The sequence below is a fragment of the Gigantopelta aegis genome, chromosome 5, assembly GCF_016097555.1.
Source record: "Gigantopelta aegis isolate Gae_Host chromosome 5, Gae_host_genome, whole genome shotgun sequence".
Lineage (NCBI taxonomy): Eukaryota > Metazoa > Mollusca > Gastropoda > Neomphalida > Peltospiridae > Gigantopelta > Gigantopelta aegis.
In genome coordinates this window covers 39,079,569-39,103,923 of record NC_054703.1, presented here as the reverse complement: position 1 = coordinate 39,103,923, position 24,355 = coordinate 39,079,569, and the positions used below count along the sequence as shown (strand labels likewise).

The 24,355-nt window shown below is 36.7% G+C and overlaps 1 protein-coding gene across 1 annotated transcript; it reads left to right on the top strand.

Annotated features, from left to right (window-relative positions):
• Nucleotides 1-897: 897 nt before the first annotated feature.
• Nucleotides 898-2,097, top strand: LOC121373167 (somatostatin receptor type 5-like). The gene has a single exon (XM_041499624.1). It carries the CDS (start codon nucleotides 898-900, stop codon nucleotides 2,095-2,097), a length of 1,200 nt encoding a protein of 399 aa, XP_041355558.1.
• The last annotated feature ends 22,258 nt before the right edge of the window (nucleotides 2,098-24,355 follow it).

Genomic DNA, 24,355 nt, shown 5'->3' with positions numbered 1-24,355 from the left:
ATTTCTTTATAGTGATTCACCGTGATATACACCATATCCGTTATAATTTTAACTATAAGCAATATTTCATAGTTTTATCTTGTATATTGAAGTCTTAATTAAACCTGACCTTTAAGTAAGCATGTGTCATATAGATGAGTAGCCTAAGTAAATAAGTAAGACATGATTAGTTGTTGATGTTTTATGTAGCTAGGAAATGAAAGTAGTACTGGAATTACGGAGAATATATATAATTTTTTTTTATTGAGACAGTTTTATCACTGCCCCAGTACCATAACAGAGCCTGGTCACCCCTAGATGGAGAAACGAGCCATGGTATATTCTTCCATATGTATGTGGGACGTGGGCACTGTAACGGTTAAGTGTACATAACGCAAACCTATAATAATCTCTTGGAAACACATTTTACATAAGCATTTTGCAGTGAGATAACATACAATGCATAATTCATCAAAAGGACATTCCTGTGTTTGCTGCAATTTTTAAGATGTTATCGAGAAACAGATTTTCAAAATATTTTTTTCTGCATACATACGTGGCTGTATATTAAATGTGTTTCTGATCGTTCTAATATTTTTACTAGGTTAAATTTCATTTTATTTCCTAAAATATATTTGTTCGTACGTACCAACGTATTTGAAGACAAAATCCTGTTTGGGCTTCTTACAAATATTAAGACGACCAGAAACACATTGAATATACAGACAATCATATTCTAAACAAGAAAATGTATTTAATATGCAAGTTTAATCGTAGAAATATGTTATTAGTCGAACACATCTTACAATGCAGCAAACTCAAAGCTGTAAGACAACGAACTGGAAATTAATGTAATATTCAGCATGACTTTTATATGTTTGCAGGTGGCAACATTGCACGATGTCAAACATAAGCACTATGGCTATAAATGAAACAGCTGGTACATTTGATGAAATTGAAGATATGGACTCTATCTTTAACTCGACGAATGCAAGCACAGGAATAAATTCCTGGATTTACTTCCGAAGTCCAAGCACTTCTTCTTTGGTCAGCAACTTGATTGTCAGCATATTAGGTCTAGGGGGGAACTGTTTGGTGTTTGCTTTACTGAGAGACGTCAAGTTTTCCTTGCTCTCCTACCCAATATATTTGAGATTTCTGGCTGTGTCGGATAGTTCTGTTTTAATTATATATGGCGTACACAAGTCGCTGAGATACTTTCACATGTTTCATGTTATCGGGAACCATGACTCTGTCTGTGGTTTATGGATGTTTATGAGGAGGACAGTGACGGTCCTATCCCCATGGCTGGTGGTTGGACTGACGGTGGATCGGTTCTACTGCGTTGTTTTCCCGCTGAAACGTGACAGAGTCTGCACTCGAAGAAAGGCCACGATCGTCTGCTCGTGTCTGGCTGCTTTGTCAGGCGTGCTGACGCTCCCGCTAGTGCTTGACGTGAAGACAGTAAAAGGCTTAAACACACAATGCTATGTGAAAGATCAATATATGGCCTATTATTATTTCGTACGTCTAGTTCTCACCTCAATCCTCCCCTGCCTCTTGATTCTCATCTTCAACATTGTGATTGGAATGCACATCCAGCGCAGCGCCACGTTCCAGAAGAGATTCACCTCATCGACGAACTCTGCAAACACTGAGACGAAGCTGGACAAGTCGCTTCGTCCTCTTATGCTCATCTCCATTTTGGCTTTCGTCACAATTGTCCCTTTGGCTATCACAGATTGTATCCTTGCGATCCAGTTGATAACCAAATCGGGTTTTGAAACCATCGTGATCCTGGTTAAATTGTGGCCAATGTTCAACATTTTATACCTGATCAATTTTGGACAGAATCTGTACATCCTGATGGCCAGTTCAGCTAACTACAGGAAGATCATGAAGGACAAGCTGACGTGCAGGGACAGGAAGTCCTCCAGACAGAGAAACAAGGTGAGGGTGTCACGATTTCCATGGCACGTTTCTGAACCCACCAATTTCGGAACAGATGAATCAGAATTCAGTACCAGACTGTCTGCGGCAACCAGCATCACGTCAGATAACGCTCCTGCTAAGGATTCCGAAGATCGTTCAAAACATGTCAAAGCAAAAACTAACTAAAAACGTTAAGGTTTGTTTTGTTTAAAGATACCACTAGAGCACATTGATATATATATATATATATATATATATATATATATATATATATATATATATATATATATATATATATATATATTGATCATCGGCTATTGGATGTCAAACATTTGGTAATTCTGACATATAGTCTTATATAGGAAACCCGCTACATGTTTCAATTAGTAGCAAGAAATATTTTATATGCACCGTCCGACAGACATGTTGGCACATACCACGGCCTTTGATATTCCAGCCGTGTGCACTGGCTGGAACGAGAAATAGCCCAATGAACCCATCGACGGGGATGCAATAGCTACTGTAGGTTAAAGGAAACATGCCACGTGGCCTATATTTGGCACCAACCATGTAAAATAAATTATAAATTGAATCACCTTAAAAATAAAATTTAAAAATGAAAATTAATTACTTAAAATTGCTCCGTAAAGAACCCAGATACAAGCTCTTAGCGGAAATTGCCGATATTTAATAAGCAGGTCGATCACGTGGTCCGTTACGTCAGTAAATGAAGAAAGGTACATATTTACTTACAACAGTGATACTGAAGAAGAAACGATAGCGAGCCAGGTGGGTGTAGAAACCATACCGGTCAGCCCGGAGCCCGAAAGTAACCCGGAGACAAAAACAGAACCCGGATGTTAATGCCGATGTGTATACTGTTCATATTTAGCACAAAGATACACCTCGGTATGATGTATTTAAATGTTTTGAAAAAATGTAGGGGAAAATAAAATTAAATCACATTTTTCACGTTCGGGCTGTACATAACTAAATCTGTATTCACCGTCCACAGAAGAAACATGGGATTTGGCACGAGGAAACATCTCAGTACGATGTATTTAAATATGTAACAAAAAAGGGGGTACAAAACATATTTAACTACATAATGCTTATGTGTGCCAGATGTGAACAATGTACGTCTCGGCATTAGCATACGGGCTGTTTTAGTCTTCGGGTTACTTTCCGGCTTCCTTCGGTGAGGAACGTTTTTGTGACGCACTGCGCCCGAAGATGAAAAACGTTATTAAAAAAAAAAATATTCTACACTTTAAAAAGACAAAGATATTTAAATACATCGTACTGAGATGTTTCCTCCTGCCAAATCTCATGTTTGTATATGTCATATTTAATGACTTAATTGGCGTGTTCTTCTTCGGAGGGTGAATGCAGATTTCGTTATATAGGCCTACAGTCCGAACATGAAGAATTCGATTTGTTTTTCTTAAAAAAAAAAAATTCCTACATTTCTTTTTTCTAACATATATAAATACATCATGCTGAGGTGTATCATTATGCCAAATATGAACAATGTATACATCGGCATTAACATCCGGATTCTGTTTTTGTCTCCGGGTAACTTTCGGGCTCCGGGCTGTAAAAAGGCTGACCCCAAAGTACGGCGTTGGTGTCCAGTATTTTCTTTTGCAATAAAATAACCACGTCTTTCTTCGAATACAATTCTTTGGGAAACCGAAAAAAAGATAACCCCGATCCATTAAAGGGACATTCCTGAGTTTGCTGCAATTTTTAAGATGTTATCGACTAACAAAGACTTTTTAACGATTGTAATTACATATCAAATATATTTTTCTGCATAAAATATTAGTGGCTGCATATTAAACGTGTTTCTGATCGTTCTAATATTTGTACTAGGTTAGATTTCATTTTATTTCTAAAAATATGTTTTCGTACGTACGAAATCATTTGAAGACAAAATCCAGTTTGGGCTTCTTACAAATATTAAGACGACCAGAAACACATTTAATATACAGACTCTGATATTCTAAACAAGAAAATATATTTAATATGCAAGTTTAATCGTAGAAATATTTTATTAGTCAGAAATATCTTACAATGCAGCAAACTCAGGAATGTCCCTTTAAACTGTGTATGACCCAAACGCCGCGCAGTACGACATTGTTGGGCTCTGAAAAGATCGTAAATGCCTTACTCCATATACATAAACAGTTAAAAACAATGGAAGAGTACAGCGTGGATGACGTCACTTCCTTTTTTTCCGAAAGATCACCGATAAGTATGCATAAATCGTACTTTGATACTGATTAGTGTAATCTCTACGTTTTAAGACAATTACAGGTATTTTGTTGTATATTATTTGTATATTATTTTTATATCATTTTGCTTTTAAAATGAACTTTAATATGGTCTCGTGACATGTTTCCTTTAACTACGCATGAGCACAAAAACAACAACAACAACAACACACGCATACACAAGTACTGTAGTACGCCCCCCCCCCCCCCCCCCTACAAAAACACACACGCACGGACAGGTACAACGGACCAGCAAAAGACAATATCGTATATCCTAGTAGTATTTGTTTTGACACTGGATATGCAAAAGTACACCAAAGTTTGACAAGGCTGATAAACCTGTACTGTGTTTCAAGCTTGATATGCATGCTTGATCTTTAGGACACATGTTGCAGCTTGTCCCCACCAATGAGACACACTAGATGGACCATGTGACCAAAGTTTTACATCATATGATATACAATTGACAGTCTGCAATTAAGGGGGGCGGGGAGGGGGGGGGGGCACAGGCCTCGGTGGTGTCGTGGTTAAGCCAAAGGACATAATGCTGGTAGGTACAGGGTCTGCAGCCCGATACCAGCTCCCACCCAGAGTGAGTTTTAACGATTCAATGGGTACGTGTAAGACCACTACACCCTCCTCTTTCTCACTAACCACTAAAAACCTAACCCACTACCCTGGACAGACAGACCAGATAGTCGAGGTGTGTGCCCAGGACAACGCGTTTAAACCTTAATTGGATATAAGCACGAAAATAACTTGAAATGAAAGAATAAGGTGGGAAAAGCATAGCAAAACACTATTGATATTGATATTTAATGATTTTATGTACCAAATCCTTACTTTTACAATGCTAGAAGACCGGAATACAAAGCAACAGAATAGAATAGAGCTGCTACAAACCTGACGAGTTTGTTAATAAGACGGATAAACCCAGCTACAGGTGTGAATTAATTTGGAAATTAACTGTTAAATTTGTGTAAAACTTCAGATTTGAGAATGTTTAAAGGTAAGGGCTTTCTACATAAAGATCGACATAAATTTTCCCAAGATTTTACGTTTTGTGGTTCTAATGGTATGATGTTATATGTTGTTATGTCCTAATATTTTACCACTGATAGAAACATTTCGCGTGTCAAACTTCAACGGATTTTCAGACCACGCACCTTACATTTACAGTTGATAGCGTTGATTTGAACTCTTTGAATGTGTATTGTACAGGTAATAGTGCTGGTACAAAGATATCTTTATTTAAATGCTAAGATGAATTTAAAAATCAATTTATTCAGCTACGTATTGTTAATGTAGACAAATTGAATCGGGTAGTGGAAGGGGACGTAACTCAGGTTACGGTTAATAACAGTGTTAATAATTTTACCGCACAATTACAACGTTGGATGGAAACCCTTTTCAGCGTGCAGACACGAGATAAGTGTAATGTACATGCAGATACATGCATATCTAATAATCGGAGAGATAGTTTAAATGTTAAACTATATAGTAATGTGGAAGATAGACCATGGTTTGTTGATAATTAAAACGAATAAAATACAGTTATTTACATCCCATTGGGCTATTTCTCGTTCCATCCAGTGCACTATGAATGAATGAATGAATGAATGAATGTTTAACGACACCCCAGCACGAAAAATACATCGGCTATTGGGTGTCAAACTATGGTAATGCAAATAAATAAAGTGATGATCAACATCAATATAAAAATTCAAGACTTAAACAAAAACAGTGTAAAGAACTGTGCAAAAACACAAATATCACAGAATTTTACGGATACTGAATTTTTTCACAAAACTTCAATTTTGTGCTGTATTGGCCATTCTCAAAGAGAATGTTACACCCCTGCACCACGGTGAGATTACAGCAAACGCAGGGGTCCAGTGCACTACGACTGGTATATCAAAGGCCGTGGTATGTACTACCCTGTATACATGCATATAAAAGATCCCTTGCTGCAAATCGAAAAAGAGTAGCCCATGAAGTTCCTCTCTCAATATTTGTGTGGTTCTTAATCATATGTCTGATGCCATATAACCGTAAATACAATGTGTTGAGTGTGTCGTTAAATAAAACATTTCTTTCTTTTTGTTCCAGTTATTTACCTGCTCTTACACAATTTCGAAATTTAATAAGGTCAAAAAAGAAGAAAACTGAATCTATAAAATTAAAAATGGAAGTTATAAACTATTATAACGGAAATGAAAACAACAATTTAAAAGAAATGAAGGCAACGTGTTGGAATATTAAGCAAAACATAATCCTAAGCAATTTTTTTATTACGTTTGGTAGTAAACTGAAGAAAAGCCACTTGTAATTACAGTTACTGAGTTGCTTACACATTTTAAGGAATTAAGTGGTGAGTCTAAAAAAAATAGCACACAACCTGTTGATGTTAATGATGATTATGTAGTTACTGGAGAGAAAAAAGGAAACGATTGATGTAGACCTGGATAATGCTATAACAGATCAGGAAGTTGTATACGCTATCCATAATCTTAAACGTGGAAAAGCCCATGGACTAGATGTAATATTGAAGTAAAGTCTTATTAAAGGCAAACATTTACTGCATCCTTTGTTTTTGAGATGTTTAATACTATTTCATCTACTGGTTATTTCCCAGAGAATTGGTGTCATGCTGTTATTTCTCCTGAGCATAAGAAAGGATATTGTAGTGTCCCCAATAATTTCAGAGGGATTAATTTAAAGGCACATTCCTGAGTTTGCTGCAAGTTTTAAGATGTGATCGACTAACAGAGACTTTTTAACGATTGTAATAGCATATCAAACATATTTTCCTGCTTAAAATATGAGTGGTTCTATATGAAATGTATTTCTGATCGTTCTAATGTTTGTACTAGGTTAAATTTTATTTTATTTCCCTTTTCTATTTTCGTACGTACGAAATTATTTGAAGACAAAATTCTATTGGGGCTCGTTACAAATATTAAGACAACCAGAAACACATTGAATATACACATAATGATACCCCCCCCCCCCCGAAAAAAAAAAAAAATAATAAAAAATAATAATAAAAAAAAAAATAATAAAAAAAAAAAATAAAAAAAAAATAATAATAATTAAAAAAAAAAAAAAAAAAAAAAATAATAAAAATAATAAAAAAAAAACGCATTTAAAGGAACATTCCTGAGTTTGTTACATTGTAAGATGTTTCCGACTAATAAACTAGTTCTACGATTAAACTTACATATTAAATATATTTTCTTGTTTAAAATATCCGTGCCTGTATATTCAACATGTTTCTGGTCGTCTTAAAATCTGTAAGAAGCCCAAACTGGATTGTGTCTTCAAATAATTTCGTTAAAAAATATTTTAGAAATTAAAATTAAATCTAACCTAGTAGAAATATTACACCGATCATAAACACGTTTAATATACAGCCACTAATATGTTATGCCGAAAAATATATTTGATATGTAATTACAATCGTTAAGCAGTCTCTGTTTGTCGATACCATCTTAAAATTGCAACGAACTCAGGAATGTCCCTTTAATATGTAAGTTTAATCGTAGAGATATTTTGTTAGTCGGAAACATCTTACAATGCAGCAAACTCATGAATGTCCTTTTAATAAGTTGTATTTTAAACTATTTACATCTATTTTAAATGTGTGTGATACTTATGACTTCTTACAGATGCCCAGTTTGGTTTTTGTTGTTAGTACTACAGATGCAATGTTTGCACTTCATGCTATAATTACCAAAACATTAGCTAGTAAGAAACACTTATATTGCTGTTTTATTTAATTTCGAAAAACATATGATTCTATGTACAGACTGAGTCTGTGGTATAAATGAATAAAGTCGGCACTAAGAAATAATGGTGTCTGTGATACAGTCTATGTACTTTTCTGTTGAATGTTTTGACACTATTAATGGTAAATTTTCGAATTTAAAAAAAAGAAGAAAAAAAAGGGGTGTGTTTGTTGCAAGGTGAAATGGTATATCCTTTAATGTTTTCAATGTTCTTAAATGATTTCGAAATGAGTTTTATTGTTAATGGAGCTACGAAGTACCCATTCGGGCAACTTAAATCTGTTTTTATCAATGTATGATGACGATTCAGTTTTATTTTCTGAAACTGTGAAAGGTTTACAAAACTTATTGTATAATTTATATGTTTAGGCCAATAAATGGACAATTACTGTCATTATAGAAACGACGCGAATAGTTGTTTTTAGTAATGAAGGTAAAGTGAAGAATACTGATACTTGGATGTGTAGTTATGTATGTGTGGCATATTGATGTCGATGTGTGTCTTAAATACTGATACTTGGATGTGTAGTTATGTATGTGTGGCATATTGATGTCGATGTGTGTCTTAAATCTCTGTTTACTGTTGTTATAGAAACGACGCAAATACTTGTTTTTAGTAATGAAGGTAAAGTGAAGAATACTGATACTTGGATGTGTAGTTATGTATGTGTGGCATATTGATGTCGATGTGTGTCTTAAATCTCTGTTTACTGTTGTTATAGAAACGACGCGAATAGTTGTTTTTAGTAATGAAGGTAAAGTGAAGAATACTGATACTTGGATGTGTAGTTATGTATGTGTGGCATATTGATGTCGATGTGTGTCTTAAATACTGATACTTGGATGTGTAGTTATGTATGTGTGGCATATTGATGTCGATGTGTGTCTTAAATCTCTGTTTACTGTTGTTATAGAAACGACGCAAATAGTTGTTTTTAGTAATGAAGGTAAAGTGAAGAATACTGATACTTGGATGTGTAGTTATGTATGTGTGGTATATTGATGTCGATGTGTGTCTTAAATACTGATACTTGGATGTGTAGTTATGTATGTGTGGCATATTGATGTCGATGTGTGTCTTAAATCTCTGTTTACTGTTGTTATAGAAACGACGCAAATACTTGTTTTTAGTAATGAAGGTAAAGTGAAGAATACTGATACTTGGATGTGTAGTTATGTATGTGTGGCATATTGATGTCGATGTGTGTCTTAAATCTCTGTTTACTGTTGTTATAGAAACGACGCGAATAGTTGTTTTTAGTAATGAAGGTAAAGTGAAGAATACTGATACTTGGATGTGTAGTTATGTATGTGTGGCATATTGATGTCGATGTGTGTCTTAAATACTGATACTTGGATGTGTAGTTATGTATGTGTGGCATATTGATGTCGATGTGTGTCTTAAATCTCTGTTTACTGTTGTTATAGAAACGACGCAAATAGTTGTTTTTAGTAATGAAGGTAAAGTGAAGAATACTGATACTTGGATGTGTAGTTATGTATGTGTGGCATATTGATGTCGATGTGTGTCTTAAATACTGATACTTGGATGTATAGTTATGTATGTGTGGCATATTGATGTCGATGTGTGTCTTAAATACTGATACTTGGATGTGTAGTTATGTATGTGTGGCATATTGATGTCGATGTGTGTCTTAAATACTGATAATTGGATGTGTAGTTATGTATGTGTGGCATATTGATGTCGATGTGTGTCTTAAATCTCTGTTTACTGTTGTTATAGAAACGACGCAAATAGTTGTTTTTAGTAATGAAGGTAAAGTGAAGAATACTGATACCTGGATGTGTAGTTATGTACGTGTGGCATATTGATGTCGATGTGTGTCTTAAATACTGATACTTGGATGTGTAGTTATGTATGTGTGGCATATTGATGTCGATGTGTGTCTTAAATATCTGTTTACTGTTGTTATAGAAACGACGCAAATAGTTGTTTTTAGTAATGAAGGTAAAGTGAAGAATACTGAAACTTGGATGTGTAGTTATGTATGTGTGGCATATTGATGTCGATGTGTGTCTTAAAACTCTGTTTACTGTTGTTATAGAAACGACGCGAATAGATGTTTTTAGTAATGAAGGTAAAGTGAAGAATACTGATACTTGGATGTGTAGTTATGTATGTGTGGCATATTGATGTCGATGTGTGTCTTAAATACTGATACTTGGATGTATAGTTATGTATGTGTGGCATATTGATGTCGATGTGTGTCTTAAATACTGATTTTTGGATGTGTAGTTATGTATGTGTGGCATATTGATGTCGATGTGTGTCTTAAATACTGATACTTGGATGTGTAGTTATGTATGTGTGGCATATTGATGTCGATGTGCGTCTTAAATCTCTGTTTACTGTTGTTATAGAAACGACGCAAATAGTTGTTTTTAGTAATGAAGGTAAAGTGAAGAATACTGATACTTGGATGTGTAGTTATGTATGTGTGGCATATTGATGTCGATGTGTGTCTTAAATACTGATACTTGGATGTATAGTTATGTATGTGTGGCATATTGATGTCGATGTGTGTCTTAAATACTGATACTTGGATGTGTAGTTATGTATGTGTGGCATATTGATGTCGATGTGTGTCTTAAATACTGATACTTGGATGTGTAGTTATGTATGTGTGGCATATTGATGTCGATGTGTGTCTTAAATCTCTGTTTACTGTTGTTATAGAAACGACGCAAATAGTTGTTTTTAGTAATGAAGGTAAAGTGAAGAATACTGATACTTGGATGTGTAGTTATGTATGTGTGGCATATTGATATCGATGTGTGTCTTAAATACTGATACTTGGATGTGTAGTTATGTATGTGTGGCATATTGATGTCGATGTGTGTCTTAAATCTCTGTTTACTGTTGTTATAGAAACGACGCAAATAGTTGTTTTTTAGTAATGAAGGTAAAGTGAAGAATACTGATACTTGGATGTATAGTTATGTATGTGTGGCATATTGATGTCGATGTGTGTCTTAAATACTGATACTTGGATGTATAGTTATGTATGTGTGGCATATTGATGTCGATGTGTGTCTTAAATACTGATACTTGGATGTATAGTTATGTATGTGTGGCATATTGATGTCGATGTGTGTCTTAAATACTGATACTTGGATGTGTAGTTATGTATGTGTGGCATATTGATGTCGATGTGTGTCTTAAATACTGATACTTGGATGTGTAGTTATGTATGTGTGGCATATTGATGTCGATGTGCGTCTTAAATCTCTGTTTACTGTTGTTATAGAAACGACGCAAATAGTTGTTTTTAGTAATGAAGGTAAAGTGAAGAATACTGATACTTGGATGTGTAGTTATGTATGTGTGGCATATTGATGTCGATGTGTGTCTTAAATACTGATACTTGGATGTATAGTTATGTATGTGTGGCATATTGATGTCGATGTGTGTCTTAAATACTGATACTTGGATGTGTAGTTATGTATGTGTGGCATATTGATGTCGATGTGTGTCTTAAATACTGATACTTGGATGTGTAGTTATGTATGTGTGGCATATTGATGTCGATGTGTGTCTTAAATCTCTGTTTACTGTTGTTATAGAAACGACGCAAATAGTTGTTTTTAGTAATGAAGGTAAAGTGAAGAATACTGATACTTGGATGTGTAGTTATGTATGTGTGGCATATTGATATCGATGTGTGTCTTAAATACTGATACTTGGATGTGTAGTTATGTATGTGTGGCATATTGATGTCGATGTGTGTCTTAAATCTCTGTTTACTGTTGTTATAGAAACGACGCAAATTGTTGTTTTTTAGTAATGAAGGTAAAGTGAAGAATACTGATACTTGGATGTATAGTTATGTATGTGTGGCATATTGATGTCGATGTGTGTCTTAAATACTGATACTTGGATGTATAGTTATGTATGTGTGGCATATTGATGTCGATGTGTGTCTTAAATACTGATACTTGGATGTATAGTTATGTATGTGTGGCATATTGATGTCGATGTGTGTCTTAAATACTGATACTTGGATGTGTAGTTATGTATGTCATATTGATGTCGATGTGTGTCTTAAATACTGATACTTGGATGTGTAGTTATGTATGTGTGGCATATTGATGTCGATGTGTGTCTTAAATCTCTGTTTACTGTTGTTATAACTAGTTACTATGTTCGCTTTTTCTTTCTTTTACTAAATGGGAATCTCTTCCCGTAACCAGTGTACTCCTACAATGGTTGCAATATTTATTGTATTGTATTATTGTATTGTATTGTATTGTATTACATTGTATTGTATTGTATTGTATATAATAATACACCTATTACTGTTAAATATCAGTTTTGTCACTTAGGTATTCCTTTTCGATACAATAATAAGTTTAGGTTTTTACAGAAATATCTATCAGATCAGGGCCATAAAGCTATATTCGTCTTGTATTCAAAGTGTACACTTTTGATTGTGAATTGTTGGATCTTTTCTTTAAATATATCAGTGGTATTTTATGTTATTGATGTGAAGTCTGGGGTTTCTTAAAAATACGGATTCAAGCTCCTCTGTGTTAAAAAGTCTATTTGCTATATAATGGTATATTTGGAACTGGTAAAATTGTTTGTGGAATATATATGTTTGTTTCGCATAATCAAGTACTGGTTTAAATTACTTACAACAAACAACTGTATTTCAAAAGAAGCATATTCTGTAGTCTATAATCTGTCTGAAGACAATGCAGTAGAAACTAATTTAATTAAGTACCTTTTTTGAAGAATAAGCTTATGCTATTAGGCTTTAGCGATTTGTGGATGCGTCAGCCACTTGAAAACGATAAAGTCGTGTTGTCATTAATTGAAACGCGTATTGCTGATCAGGCGAAACAACATTTATGGGATATTTTGAACAGTTCACCACAATATATGTTATATAAGTATATTGTTGATCATTTATGTTCGCAGTACTATTTACAATATATATATATATATATATATATATATATATATATATATATATATATATATATATATATATATTCCTAATTATAATCATATACCCTTCACAAAACTTAGATTATCAGCCAGATTATCAGCCCAGTCTTTAGCAATAGAAACGGGTACGGCACAGTACAAAGACAACAACGAATTTGCTTATTTTGTAATTTACAGAAAGTTGAATACGAATATATATATATTTCTTCTTCTTTTTTTTTTTTCTTTTTTTTTAATAGAATGTCCCGATACCATTGATATTTCCTGATATTTTACCACTGATATGCCCTGATATTGTACCATTGATATGCCCTGATATTGTACCAATGTATCACATTAGAAGAAAATATATTGAAACGTATTATTGGAAGATGCCATCTATCTATAAATTAATAACATTATTAGTGTAAAGAAGATTAAAGAGCTGAATAAAGTAACTAACTACCTCTCTGAATGTTATAAACTAAGATCCACTTTATTGGTAGGATGAAATAAAAGTTTTGACAAATGTTTTGTATTTGTCTATTTATGTGTGCTATTTTCATCTTCTCCTGCACTATAATGTACTGCTAAAATTGTGCAGCCTTCTAATGTATCACGTCCTATGTATGTTGCGCCGATGTGCTGTAAAGCTCAAGGCAGATAAATAATTGAATTGAACTAGCTTTTGCCAAAGAAATGACAAAATAGCATGTAACTTTAGAGTGACAGGTAAAACAGTTTCATCATATACAGCCTGGTCAAAATCGAATAGATAAAAACGATATTTGACACTCCATTTCGTTGTTATTTTAGTAGATTCTCGTTCGCGCTTATTTTTATGGATCAATTTAATTAACATTTGTTTTTAAAATGGTCCTTAATGGCGAACTCTGACGATACTTCATACTTACATTTTGAACAATAATTTACAACAGTATCAAAGAAAATGTTGGTAGCAGGACTTTTTAAGTTTGATTTGGATTAGGATTTTTGATGAGACCATTTCACTCTTTCCTCTAGTTTCCTTGGCAATGGCGTTTGTAGTCCTCCCCCCCCCCCCCCTCCCCCCACTGCAAAATGTGGACAAACGTCCCAGCATGTGGCTTCGTGCTGACCGTACTTTATATATAAACGTGAACAAATCGAGTCATTTGCATCACCAGTTGCAGGATATGCTGACCGTACTTTATATATAAACGTGAACAAATCGAGTCATTTGCATCACCAGTTGCAGGATATGCTGACAGTACTTTATATATAAACGTGAACAAATCGAGTCATTTGCATCACCAGTTGCACGATATGCTGACCGTACTTTATATATAAACGTGAACAAATCGAGTCATTTGCATCACCAGTTGCACGATATGCTGACCGTACTTTATATATAAACGTGAACAAATCGAGTCATTTGCATCACCAGTTGCACGATATGCTGACCGTACTTTATATATAAACGTGAACAAATCGAGTCATTTGCATCACCAGTTGCAGGATATGCTGACCGTACTTTATATATAAACGTGAACAAATCGAGTCATTTGCATCACCAGTTGCAGGATATGCTGACCGTATATATAAACGTGAACAAATCGAGTCATTTGCATCACCAGTTGCAGGATATGCTGACCGTACTTTATATATAAACGTGAACAAATCGAGTCATTTGCATCACCAGTTGCAGGATATGCTGACCGTACTTTATATATAAACGTGAACAAATCGAGTCATTTGCATCACCAGTTGCAGGATATGCTGACCGTACTTTATATATAAACGTGAACAAATCGACTCATTTGCATCACCAGTTGCAGGATATGCTCAACTTTCGCGAACACCTGATATCATCACAGTTTTTGCGGTGATTCACGAGTGCATGTTAACACAGCTGTATATATTCCATGGGGCTCTGTGCTGTTCGAGTATAGGTATTCTAACCTAGTCTTGGGAGTGGCGGTCCTCATACGGGCGGTGAAAGAGGGACGAAACATACTGTTACATATCCCCTAGGGCAGTGGCGGTCCTCATACGGGCGGTGTAAGAGGGACGAAACATACTGTTACATATCCCCTAGGGAAGTGGCGGTCCTCGTACGGGCGGTGCAAGAGGGATGAAACATACTGTTACATATCCCCTGGTGGAAGGAAATATTGAGAGGACGCCCACCTGATAGAGGATCAAGGAAGCAATCACGACTTTGTCTAACATCTTTCGACTCTGCATTGTGCAGAGATACCGTCCTGATCACACTTTGCACCCAAAAATGTCTGTTATTAGACAGAACCTATGTATTTCTATAGATAATATTAGCTCTGTATTTAAAGATATGTTTGAAACGTCAATATATCGAATGTTTGTATATATTAAACTACACATTATACTGTGTTATGTTTTGCTGTGCTATAGTTCCCAGTTGATTGTACAATGTTGGCTTCATTGAATCTGCACAAACCGTTTGTAAATCACCTTCATGTATCGCCGTATTGTGAACTGAGTATAAATAAATTTCTGTTCTGTTTCTTTATTTCCACTTATTTGTTCGTACTTATATCCAATTAAGTTTCATGGACGCTGTCCTTGACACACACGTCAACTATCTGGGTCGTCTGCCCACGACAGTGATTAGGAAGGAAGGAGATGTTTTATTTTATCGACGCACTCAACACGTTTTATTTACGGATATGTGGAGTCAGACATATGGTTAAGGACCACACAGATATTGAGAGATGAAACCCGCTGTCGCCACTTCATGGGCTACTTTTTTCGATTAGCAGCAAGGGATCTTTTATATGCATGATCCCTCAGACAGGATAGTACATACCACGACCTTTTTTGCACTAGTTCTGGAGCACTGGCTGGAACGAGAAATAATCACGACAGTGATTAGTATTGTGGTCTTACACCACCGGGGCCGGTGTCTCTCTGTTTGTGTTCTGTTGTTCATACATGTATTTATATGGCTGTGTGTAACTAGCTGCCTTCATTCGCATATTTGTTAAACGTTAAATAAACGAGAAATCGTAAACATAATAATAAAGATGTATTGAATTCAAAACAGTATTATTTTATTTTCGTGGGTTACTGGTAAGGCAAAACGAAATACATTGCTGGTGTCTGGTCAGCTCCAGTGTGTAGTTTGACCCTCGCGCGTTAACATTTTTTTTCTAGGTATTAATTAAACCCGCATTTGGAGCCAAAATGTCATTTCGCATGAACTAGGGCGTGCTTGGACCATTGCTGTATTTAATTTCTCTCTAAAACAGGTCCTATTGTTCTGAAGTAGTTGCATGACTTGTTTTAAAAAACATTTGCGGTCAAAGTCGAAGTCATAAAATTTCCTTGGCTATATGGAAAATGTAAAGTAAACTATTTAGAGTACGAACGCAAATGAGGGGACGCCATGGCCATTGAGGATGGACCAAGACAGAGGAGGAGGACGAAAAATGCCTAAATATACACAATCTTTCTGTGAAATCCATGCTTAAAAACAACAACACCAACAAAACAAGAAAGAAAGAAAAATACGCATCGTCGCATCACTTCTGGAACTCTGGTCTGACCAGAGACCGATTTTAGTTCTTTTTTTGTTGTTGGCCTAAGCATAGCCCGAGTACTCTGACTATAAGAGAGCTAGACGGACATTTGGACATAAATACGCTCTCATTACAGTCAGAGACCAAGTTATGTATTTTTTTGGCAATTCCCGACAACCAAAAAGTTGACAAAGATTTCCGCTCTAATACCACAACAATCCTATGTTTGACGTCAAATACCTTTACATCGGTCATTTTCGAGTTAACTGATTAAAAAAAATCCACATATTAATCACTAATACACATAGTACAGAAAGAAATCCGACGTTCCGTAGCGCAAATATTCAGGAAATGGAACGAGCACTGGAACACGAATGCCAAACCCAGTAAATCTCAACATGCCAAGATATAACTGAAATATCCTAGGCCGCAAGATACTGATGGTGGAACTCACTAGTGGACAGTCTACGGGAAATGGAAAGAACAATGAACAAGAATGGCAAAACCTATTTTAGTAACAGACCAGGGCCCCGTTCCATGAACGAACGTAGCTAAGGTTAAGCACAACTACTTACGATTAATTTTACGCTTGCCATATTGCCATATATATATATATATATATATATATATATATATATATATATATATATATACTGAACAAAATAAGAAACTTCCGCTAAATTTGCTTGAACATAACTTGATGAAAACAAACCGGGGGAATAATAACGATCTCATTCAAGAACACAACAGTCAGCATAGCGTTCATTTCTCCTACTGTAGACGGGCACCCTGCCATCACCACGTTGTAAAGAAAATCTGGATTCATCCGAAAAAAGAACGGTATTCCAGCGTCGCCGTATCCAACAAGTGTGCACACGTGCCCAATTAAAACGATTTAGACGATGACGTTGCGTTAAAACGCATCCGACGTAAGGACGTCGTGCATGTAAACCGTTCTCCCGCAGACGATTACGGACAGTTTGCCCACTGATTCGGTGAGTACATTACTAAAACTATTGTACATTCCTTGTGAAGTTGTGTGTCTGTGTGACTCTCCTCTCTCTCCCTTCTCTCTCTCTCTCTCTCTCTCTCTCTCTCTCTCTCTCTCTCTCTCTCTCTCTCTCTCTCTCTCTCTCTCTCTCTCTCTCTCTCTCTCTCTCTCTCTCTCTCTCTCTCTCTCTCTCTCTCTCTCTCTCTCTCTCTCTCTCTCTCTCTCTCTCTCTCTCTCTCTCTCTCTCTCTCTGTGTGTGTGTGTGTGTGTGTGGTCACTGCTATAATTAAATAAGGTATTCATATGTCTGAGTAAGATACAGCTATTATAAGTTGGGAATCTGTCATCACCATTACTGATATTTGTTAGGTTCCCAAGCCTTTTCGGCTGGGAGCCTATTGTTTGTTATTATTATTATTATTAATATTATTATTAAGCAAACTATTTTCTGAGAAACGTGCTGGGACGATTTGTGAACATTTTATAGGTAAGAAGGTCCCGGTGGAGGGGGGGGGGGGGGGGGGGGGGGGTGTGATGATTGAAGATATTAAAATATTATGTGTATTGGTCTGTATCGTGAATTATGTGAAATTATATTTAAAAAATTCTTCAGCCATCTGTTTTGTCCTTTTGTAAAAAAACAAAAACAAAAACAAAAAACGTTCTGGGTCCATATGGCTGAAATTTAGTAGGTAGTTAGGGCCGCCAGGTGGTTTGATTGTGTTAAAAAAAAATGTGTATATAGGGTTTGCGTATTGGCCTCTATCGCGAATTTCGGATTGTATATCAGTTTCTATGAAAATTACAAGTAAAACGTCTTGCTATTATTGTTATTGTTGTTGATATTATTGTTATTGCTATATTGATGTTAAGTGTTTTGTAACGTTGGTTAAATATAAATTCAGAAACCTAGTGTTTAAACACTGATGCCTAGTTTTCTCTATTAGAGCCGAGTCACTGAAATCAAACACTACTTATATTTCATTGTTTATATAATCCATTTCCGTACAACCGAAATGTTTCTGGTCGCCCTGGTGTTTCTAATACCACAAAATGCATTTTTTCATATTTATAAAAACGCACAATTATCTGAGGAGTAATGATTTAGGAGTCAAGTTCTAGTCGAATCTAAAGGATATGTCTCTGTGTGAACGTCACAGACTCTTGTTTCACTGTTGTAACTTTATCGAAATGTGTTACAAGTTTGTGGAGTAACTAAACTTAGTGTCTGTGTTTACGTGTTGAAACTAGAGCCTGTCACTTTAATAGCTCAGTCGGTTGAGTACTCGCCCGAGGTGCTTGCGTCGCAGGATCGAACAACTGATTGGATTTTTTCTCGTTCCAACCAGTGCATTCAACAGTTGTTGTTTTTTTTTTTTTTTTTTTTTTTTCGTTTTAACCAGTGCGCCACAACTGGTCAAATGCCGTGGTATGTGCTGTCCTGTCTGCGGGAAAGTGCATATAGAAGATCCCTTGTTTTAACCAGTGCGCCACAACTGGTCAAATGCCGTGGTATGTGCTGTCCTGTCTGCGGGAAAGTGCATATAGAAGATCCCTTGTTTTAACCAGTGCGCCACAACTGGTCAAATGCCGTGGTATGTGCTGTCCTGTCTGCGGGAAAGTGCATATAGAAGATCCCTTGTTTTAACCAGTGCGCCACAACTGGTCAAATGGCGTGGTATGTGCTGTCTTGTCTGCGGGAAAGTGCATATAGAAGATCCCTTGTTTTAACCAGTGCGCCACAACTGGTCAAATGCCGTGGTATGTACTGTCCTGTCTGCGGGAAAGTGCATATGGATGATACCTTGTTTTAACCAGTGCGCCACAACTGGTCAAATGCCGTGGTATGTGCTGTTCTGTCTGCGGGAAAGTGCATATAGAAGATCCCTTGTTTTAACCAGTGCGCCACAACTGGTCAAATGGCTTGGTATGTGCTGTCCTGTCTGCGGGAAAGTGCATATAGAAGATCCCTTGTTTTAACCAGTGCGCCACAACTGGTCAAATGCCGTGGTATGTACTGTCCTGTCTGCGGGAAAGTGCATATGGATGATACCTTGTTTTAACCAGTGCGCCACAACTGGTCAAATGCCGTGGTATATGCTGTCCTGTCTGCGGGAAAGTGCATATAGAAGATCGCTTGTTTTAACCAGTGCGCCACAACTGGTCAAATGACGTGGTATGTGCTGTCCTGTCTGCGGGAAAGTGCATATAGAAGATCGCTTGCTGAATTAGGACAAATGTAGCGGGTTTCCTTTGATGACTACAAGCAGGTTTCCTCTAAGACTATGTGGAAATTACCAAATGTTTGACACCCAATAGCCGATGATTAATTAATCAATGTCCTCTAGTGGTGTCGTTAAACAAAACAAACTAACTTTCTTAAGAGGAAACCCGCTATATTTATTCATTAGTAGCAATGATACTTTTATATCACTTTCCCACAGACAACACAGCCCTTTGATACACCAGCCATGGGATACTGGCCGTGACTGGGGAGAAAACATTCCATTGAGGAGGTTCTATCCTATGACCCAATCACCACAGACAACACAGCACATACCACGCCCTTTGATATACCAGCCATGGGGTACTGGCCGTGACTGGGGAGAAAACGTTCCACTGAGGAGGTTCTATCCTATGACCCAATCAGCACATACAACACAGCACATACCACGCCCTTTGATATACCAGCCATGGGATACTGGCCGTGACTGGGGAGAAAACGTTCCACTGAGGAGGTTCTATCCTATGATCCAATACAACACAGCACATACCACGCCCTTTGATATACCAGCCATGGGATACTGGCCGTGACTGGGGTAAAAACGTTCCACTGAGGAGGTTCTATCCTATGACCCAATACAACACAGCACATACCACGCCCTTTGATACACCAGCCATGGGATACTAGCCGTGACTAGCGACAAAACGTTCCACTGAGGAGGTTCTATCCTATGACCCAATCACCACAGACGAGTTCTCTTAACTACTGAGCTAAATGCACCCCCCTCCCCCCCCCCCCACCCCCCTTATATGAGAGTTGGCGGCTTGTTGCTCTAATCAAAGAGGCTTGACAAGTAGCTTATCGATAGTACAATTTCCTTATTAATTCAGACATCTGAGAATGGTAATTAGTAGATTAAAATATAATAATTTTCTAATTCTCAAATATTAACAGTGCATGTTTACCTTTCCTTAGAGTTATTGTGTTTCCTTGCGATTTTTTTTTTCTTCTTGAAACTCGATTTTTTATATTATCCTAAGCAACATTTAGAATTCAATAATAACTTCTGCAGAAATTTAATTAAATGGGTTTGCTAACTTAAATATATACTGAACAAAAAAAGAAACTTCCGATTTGTACATATAGTATTTGTTGTGTTAAAGAATTCATTGTGTAATGGAATTATATAGGTAGTATTAGCCTTGAGCTGTATTATCAGGATTCATGAATTTTATTGATTATTTTTGCACTGTTAATCGTCGACAACGTGAAATTCAATTTGCACGTGCATGCATGGTTCGACATGTCCCGTAGTATTCGGTCAATTTGTTTTACTTGTCTTACTGACATTGTTGTCAAGTGAACGAAAACGCTTCAATATTTTAGTATGTCAAGAATACCCAATAATTTACGCGAACGGGCGATTGGCATGCTTGATGCTGGCATGTCGACAGAAGACGTTGCAAGGCATGTTGGGAGTTCTAGTCGAGCGATACGAAATCTTCGCGTAAGATTTTGAACGACAGGAAGCACCAACGACTTGTCACGTCGTGGACGTCCGCGTGTTACAACGCGTGGTCAAGACCGCTATATCATGAACACGCATTTGCGCAATCGATTCCAAATTGCCACTGCTACTGCTGCTAACACACCTGGGCTTCATAACAACCGAATCAGTGGGCAAACTGTTCGTAATCGTCTGCGGGAGAACGCTTTACATGCACGACGTCCTTACGTCGGATGCGTTTTAACGCAACGTCATCGTCTAAATCATCTTAATTGGGCACGTGTACACACTCGTTGGATACGGCGACGCTGGAATACCGTTCTTTTTTCGGATGAATCCAGATTTTCTTTACAACGTGGTGATGGCAGTGTGCGCGTCTACCGTAGTAGAAATGAACGCTATGCTGACTGTTGTGTTCTTGAACGAGATCGTTTCTGGGGTGGGGGTTCTGTCATGGTCTGGGCAGCCATTGCCCGTGGTTATCGTTCACCACTAGTCGTCACTGATGACAATTTAAATGCTCAACGTTACCGCGATGACATTCTCGCTCATCACGTCTTTCCTCTGTTCTATAACAACGCCACCATCTCGATTTTTCAGCATGATAATGCCACCTCTCATATAGCTAGAGACACTGTAAATTTTCTTAGGACAAATAACATTGATTTCATTGATGACTGGCCCGCTAAAAGTCCTGATCTCAACCACATCGAGGATGTCTGGGATAGTTTGGACAGACGATTGAGGCGTCGTCCCAAACCACCCGCTAACGTCAACGAACGTCGTCAAGCGCTCATACAGGAATGGAACAATATTACACAGGCAGAAATCAACACTTTAGTCAATTCTATGCGCCTGCGATGCACTGCAGTGGTCAATTCAAGAGGTGGTCATACCCGTTATTAAGTGAGTTTTTTTTTTTTGTTAACCCCTACCACACTTGGTCAAAATTTCTCCCAGTTTCTGTTAACCTATGGCCATGATTTTTGCACCAAACGATGCATAATGGAACACTCTTTAAACACATATATAACAATTATCCCCCCGGTTTGTTTTCATCAAGTTATGTTCAAGCAAAGTTAGAAGAAGTTTCTTATTTTGTTCAGTATATATATATATATATATATATATATATATATATATATATATATATATATATATATATATTATATATATATATATATATATATTAATCACTTCTGACAGAACACAGATTAATATTTTCAAATGGACACAGCGACGTTATGGAATATTGTATATGCGCATGTGGGGTTCATTTTACTCATTTGTTTCTTAAAAGTGCATAAAGCTTTATAAATACAGGGTGCTGTTTTAACAGTATGTTGGTCTGCGCAGTACAGCAGTTGTTCTGAGGAAACTGTCCAGGCGAAGGAACACAAGGTGAGATATTATAGACTTTCTTACAATATTTCTCGATTGGAATTGTGTTGGTATGTGAACACGCTATCTTACATGTACGATATATTTTATTATTGGGATATTTAGATATATTACACGTTTCGTTTTCATCTGTATGCTCGGTTCTGCGAATGAACGAATTGTCGTCTGTTTTGTCGTGTAGGGTAACGACGTCTACGTAGGCAAGGCGACAACAAAATGTTTTATTATATCTATCAACATGTTGGTCATCTTTTTATACAAACTAATGCCAATGTTACATATTTTCTCTTACAGAATTTAAGAATATCAAAGATATTTCATGTAATTAATTTGACTAAATTATTTAGTCGAAGTTAGTTTGTGTTATTTACCGGCCTCAGTGGTGTCGTGGTTAAGTCACCGGACATAAGGCTGATAGGTATTAGGTTCGCATCCCGGTATCGGCTCCCACCCAGAGTGAGTTTTAACGACTCAGTGGGTAGGTGTAAGACCCCTACATCCTCTTCTCTCTTACTAAGCATTAACAAGTAGCAACCAACACACTGTCCTGGATCTACAGCCCAGATAACTGAGGTATGTGCCCAGGACAGCGTGTTTGAACGTTAATTGAACATAAACACGAACATAAGTTGAAATAAATGAAAAACAGTTAGTTAACAACATCACTCGAGCATACATCATACTAGAGCATAATGATGTATAAGTCGTCGGCTGCTGCATGTAAAAAAGAGGTAAACGTGACACGTTGTCCACATACCCGTTATATTTTCAAGTTGCAGCAAGGGATCATTTCTAAGAATTTTCCTACAAACAGGGCATCACATACCACGACAAATGATATATCAGTCGTGGGTCACTGTTTGGGTCTGGAAAATATCCAATCTGTTAAAAAAGTTAAAATGTGTTTTGTTTAACGGCACCACTAGAGCAGATTGATTTACTCATCTTTTGTTATTGGATGTCAAACACTTGGTAATTCTGACATAGCCTTAGGTAATAATAATGTTAATAAAAACCGCTACATTTTCCCCATTAGTAGCAATGGATCATGTATTAATTTTCCTTCAGCCAGGACATCACATACCACGACAAATGATATACCAGTCGTGACACTATTTGGGACTGGGAAATATCAAATCATTTAAACCGTTTCAAAAATGTGTTTAAACGACATCACTAGAGCACATTGATTTACTAATATATAGTTATTGGATGAACAAGTCGTGTGGTACTATTTGGGACAGAAGAATATCCAATCAGAAAATTGTTTCCCCAAGAAGATTAGAGCCTACGACCTACGAAACACCGGCGAACACCAGTGGCGGATCGAAGGGGACCCAGGGGCCTGGTCCCCTACATTTAGCGGAATCAATAGTTTTTATCATATTTGTTTTTGATTTTTAACGTTGAAGATCGATTGACCAAGATCCCGACCCAAAAGAATAGGAAAACAAGCTGTATTAGCAACACATTCAGGAGAAGAGCTTTATTCTTAAAACAAAGATAATTATTTCATTACAATCTCTTTTCTAAAATATATTTATTCAGTTATGATTTACAACTGGTACACCAAACGCTGCGGAATGCGCTGTCCTGCTTATCACAAAAGTGTAAATAAAACTATCTGTAAGTATGAGCAGCATGTGTGATGACAGCGATAATATCTCTGTCTCTCCGTCTCTCTCTCCGTCTCTCCGTCTCTCCCTCTCAACAAGAAAATACATTTAATGCGTATTTTTAGACGTAAAAACTTGTTCTTAGTCGGGGTCA

What these genes read in the sequence shown, in the direction of transcription:
- LOC121373167 (XM_041499624.1), top strand. Translation starts at nt 898, where the DNA reads ATGGCTATAAATGAAACAGCTGGTACATTTGATGAAATTGAAGATATG.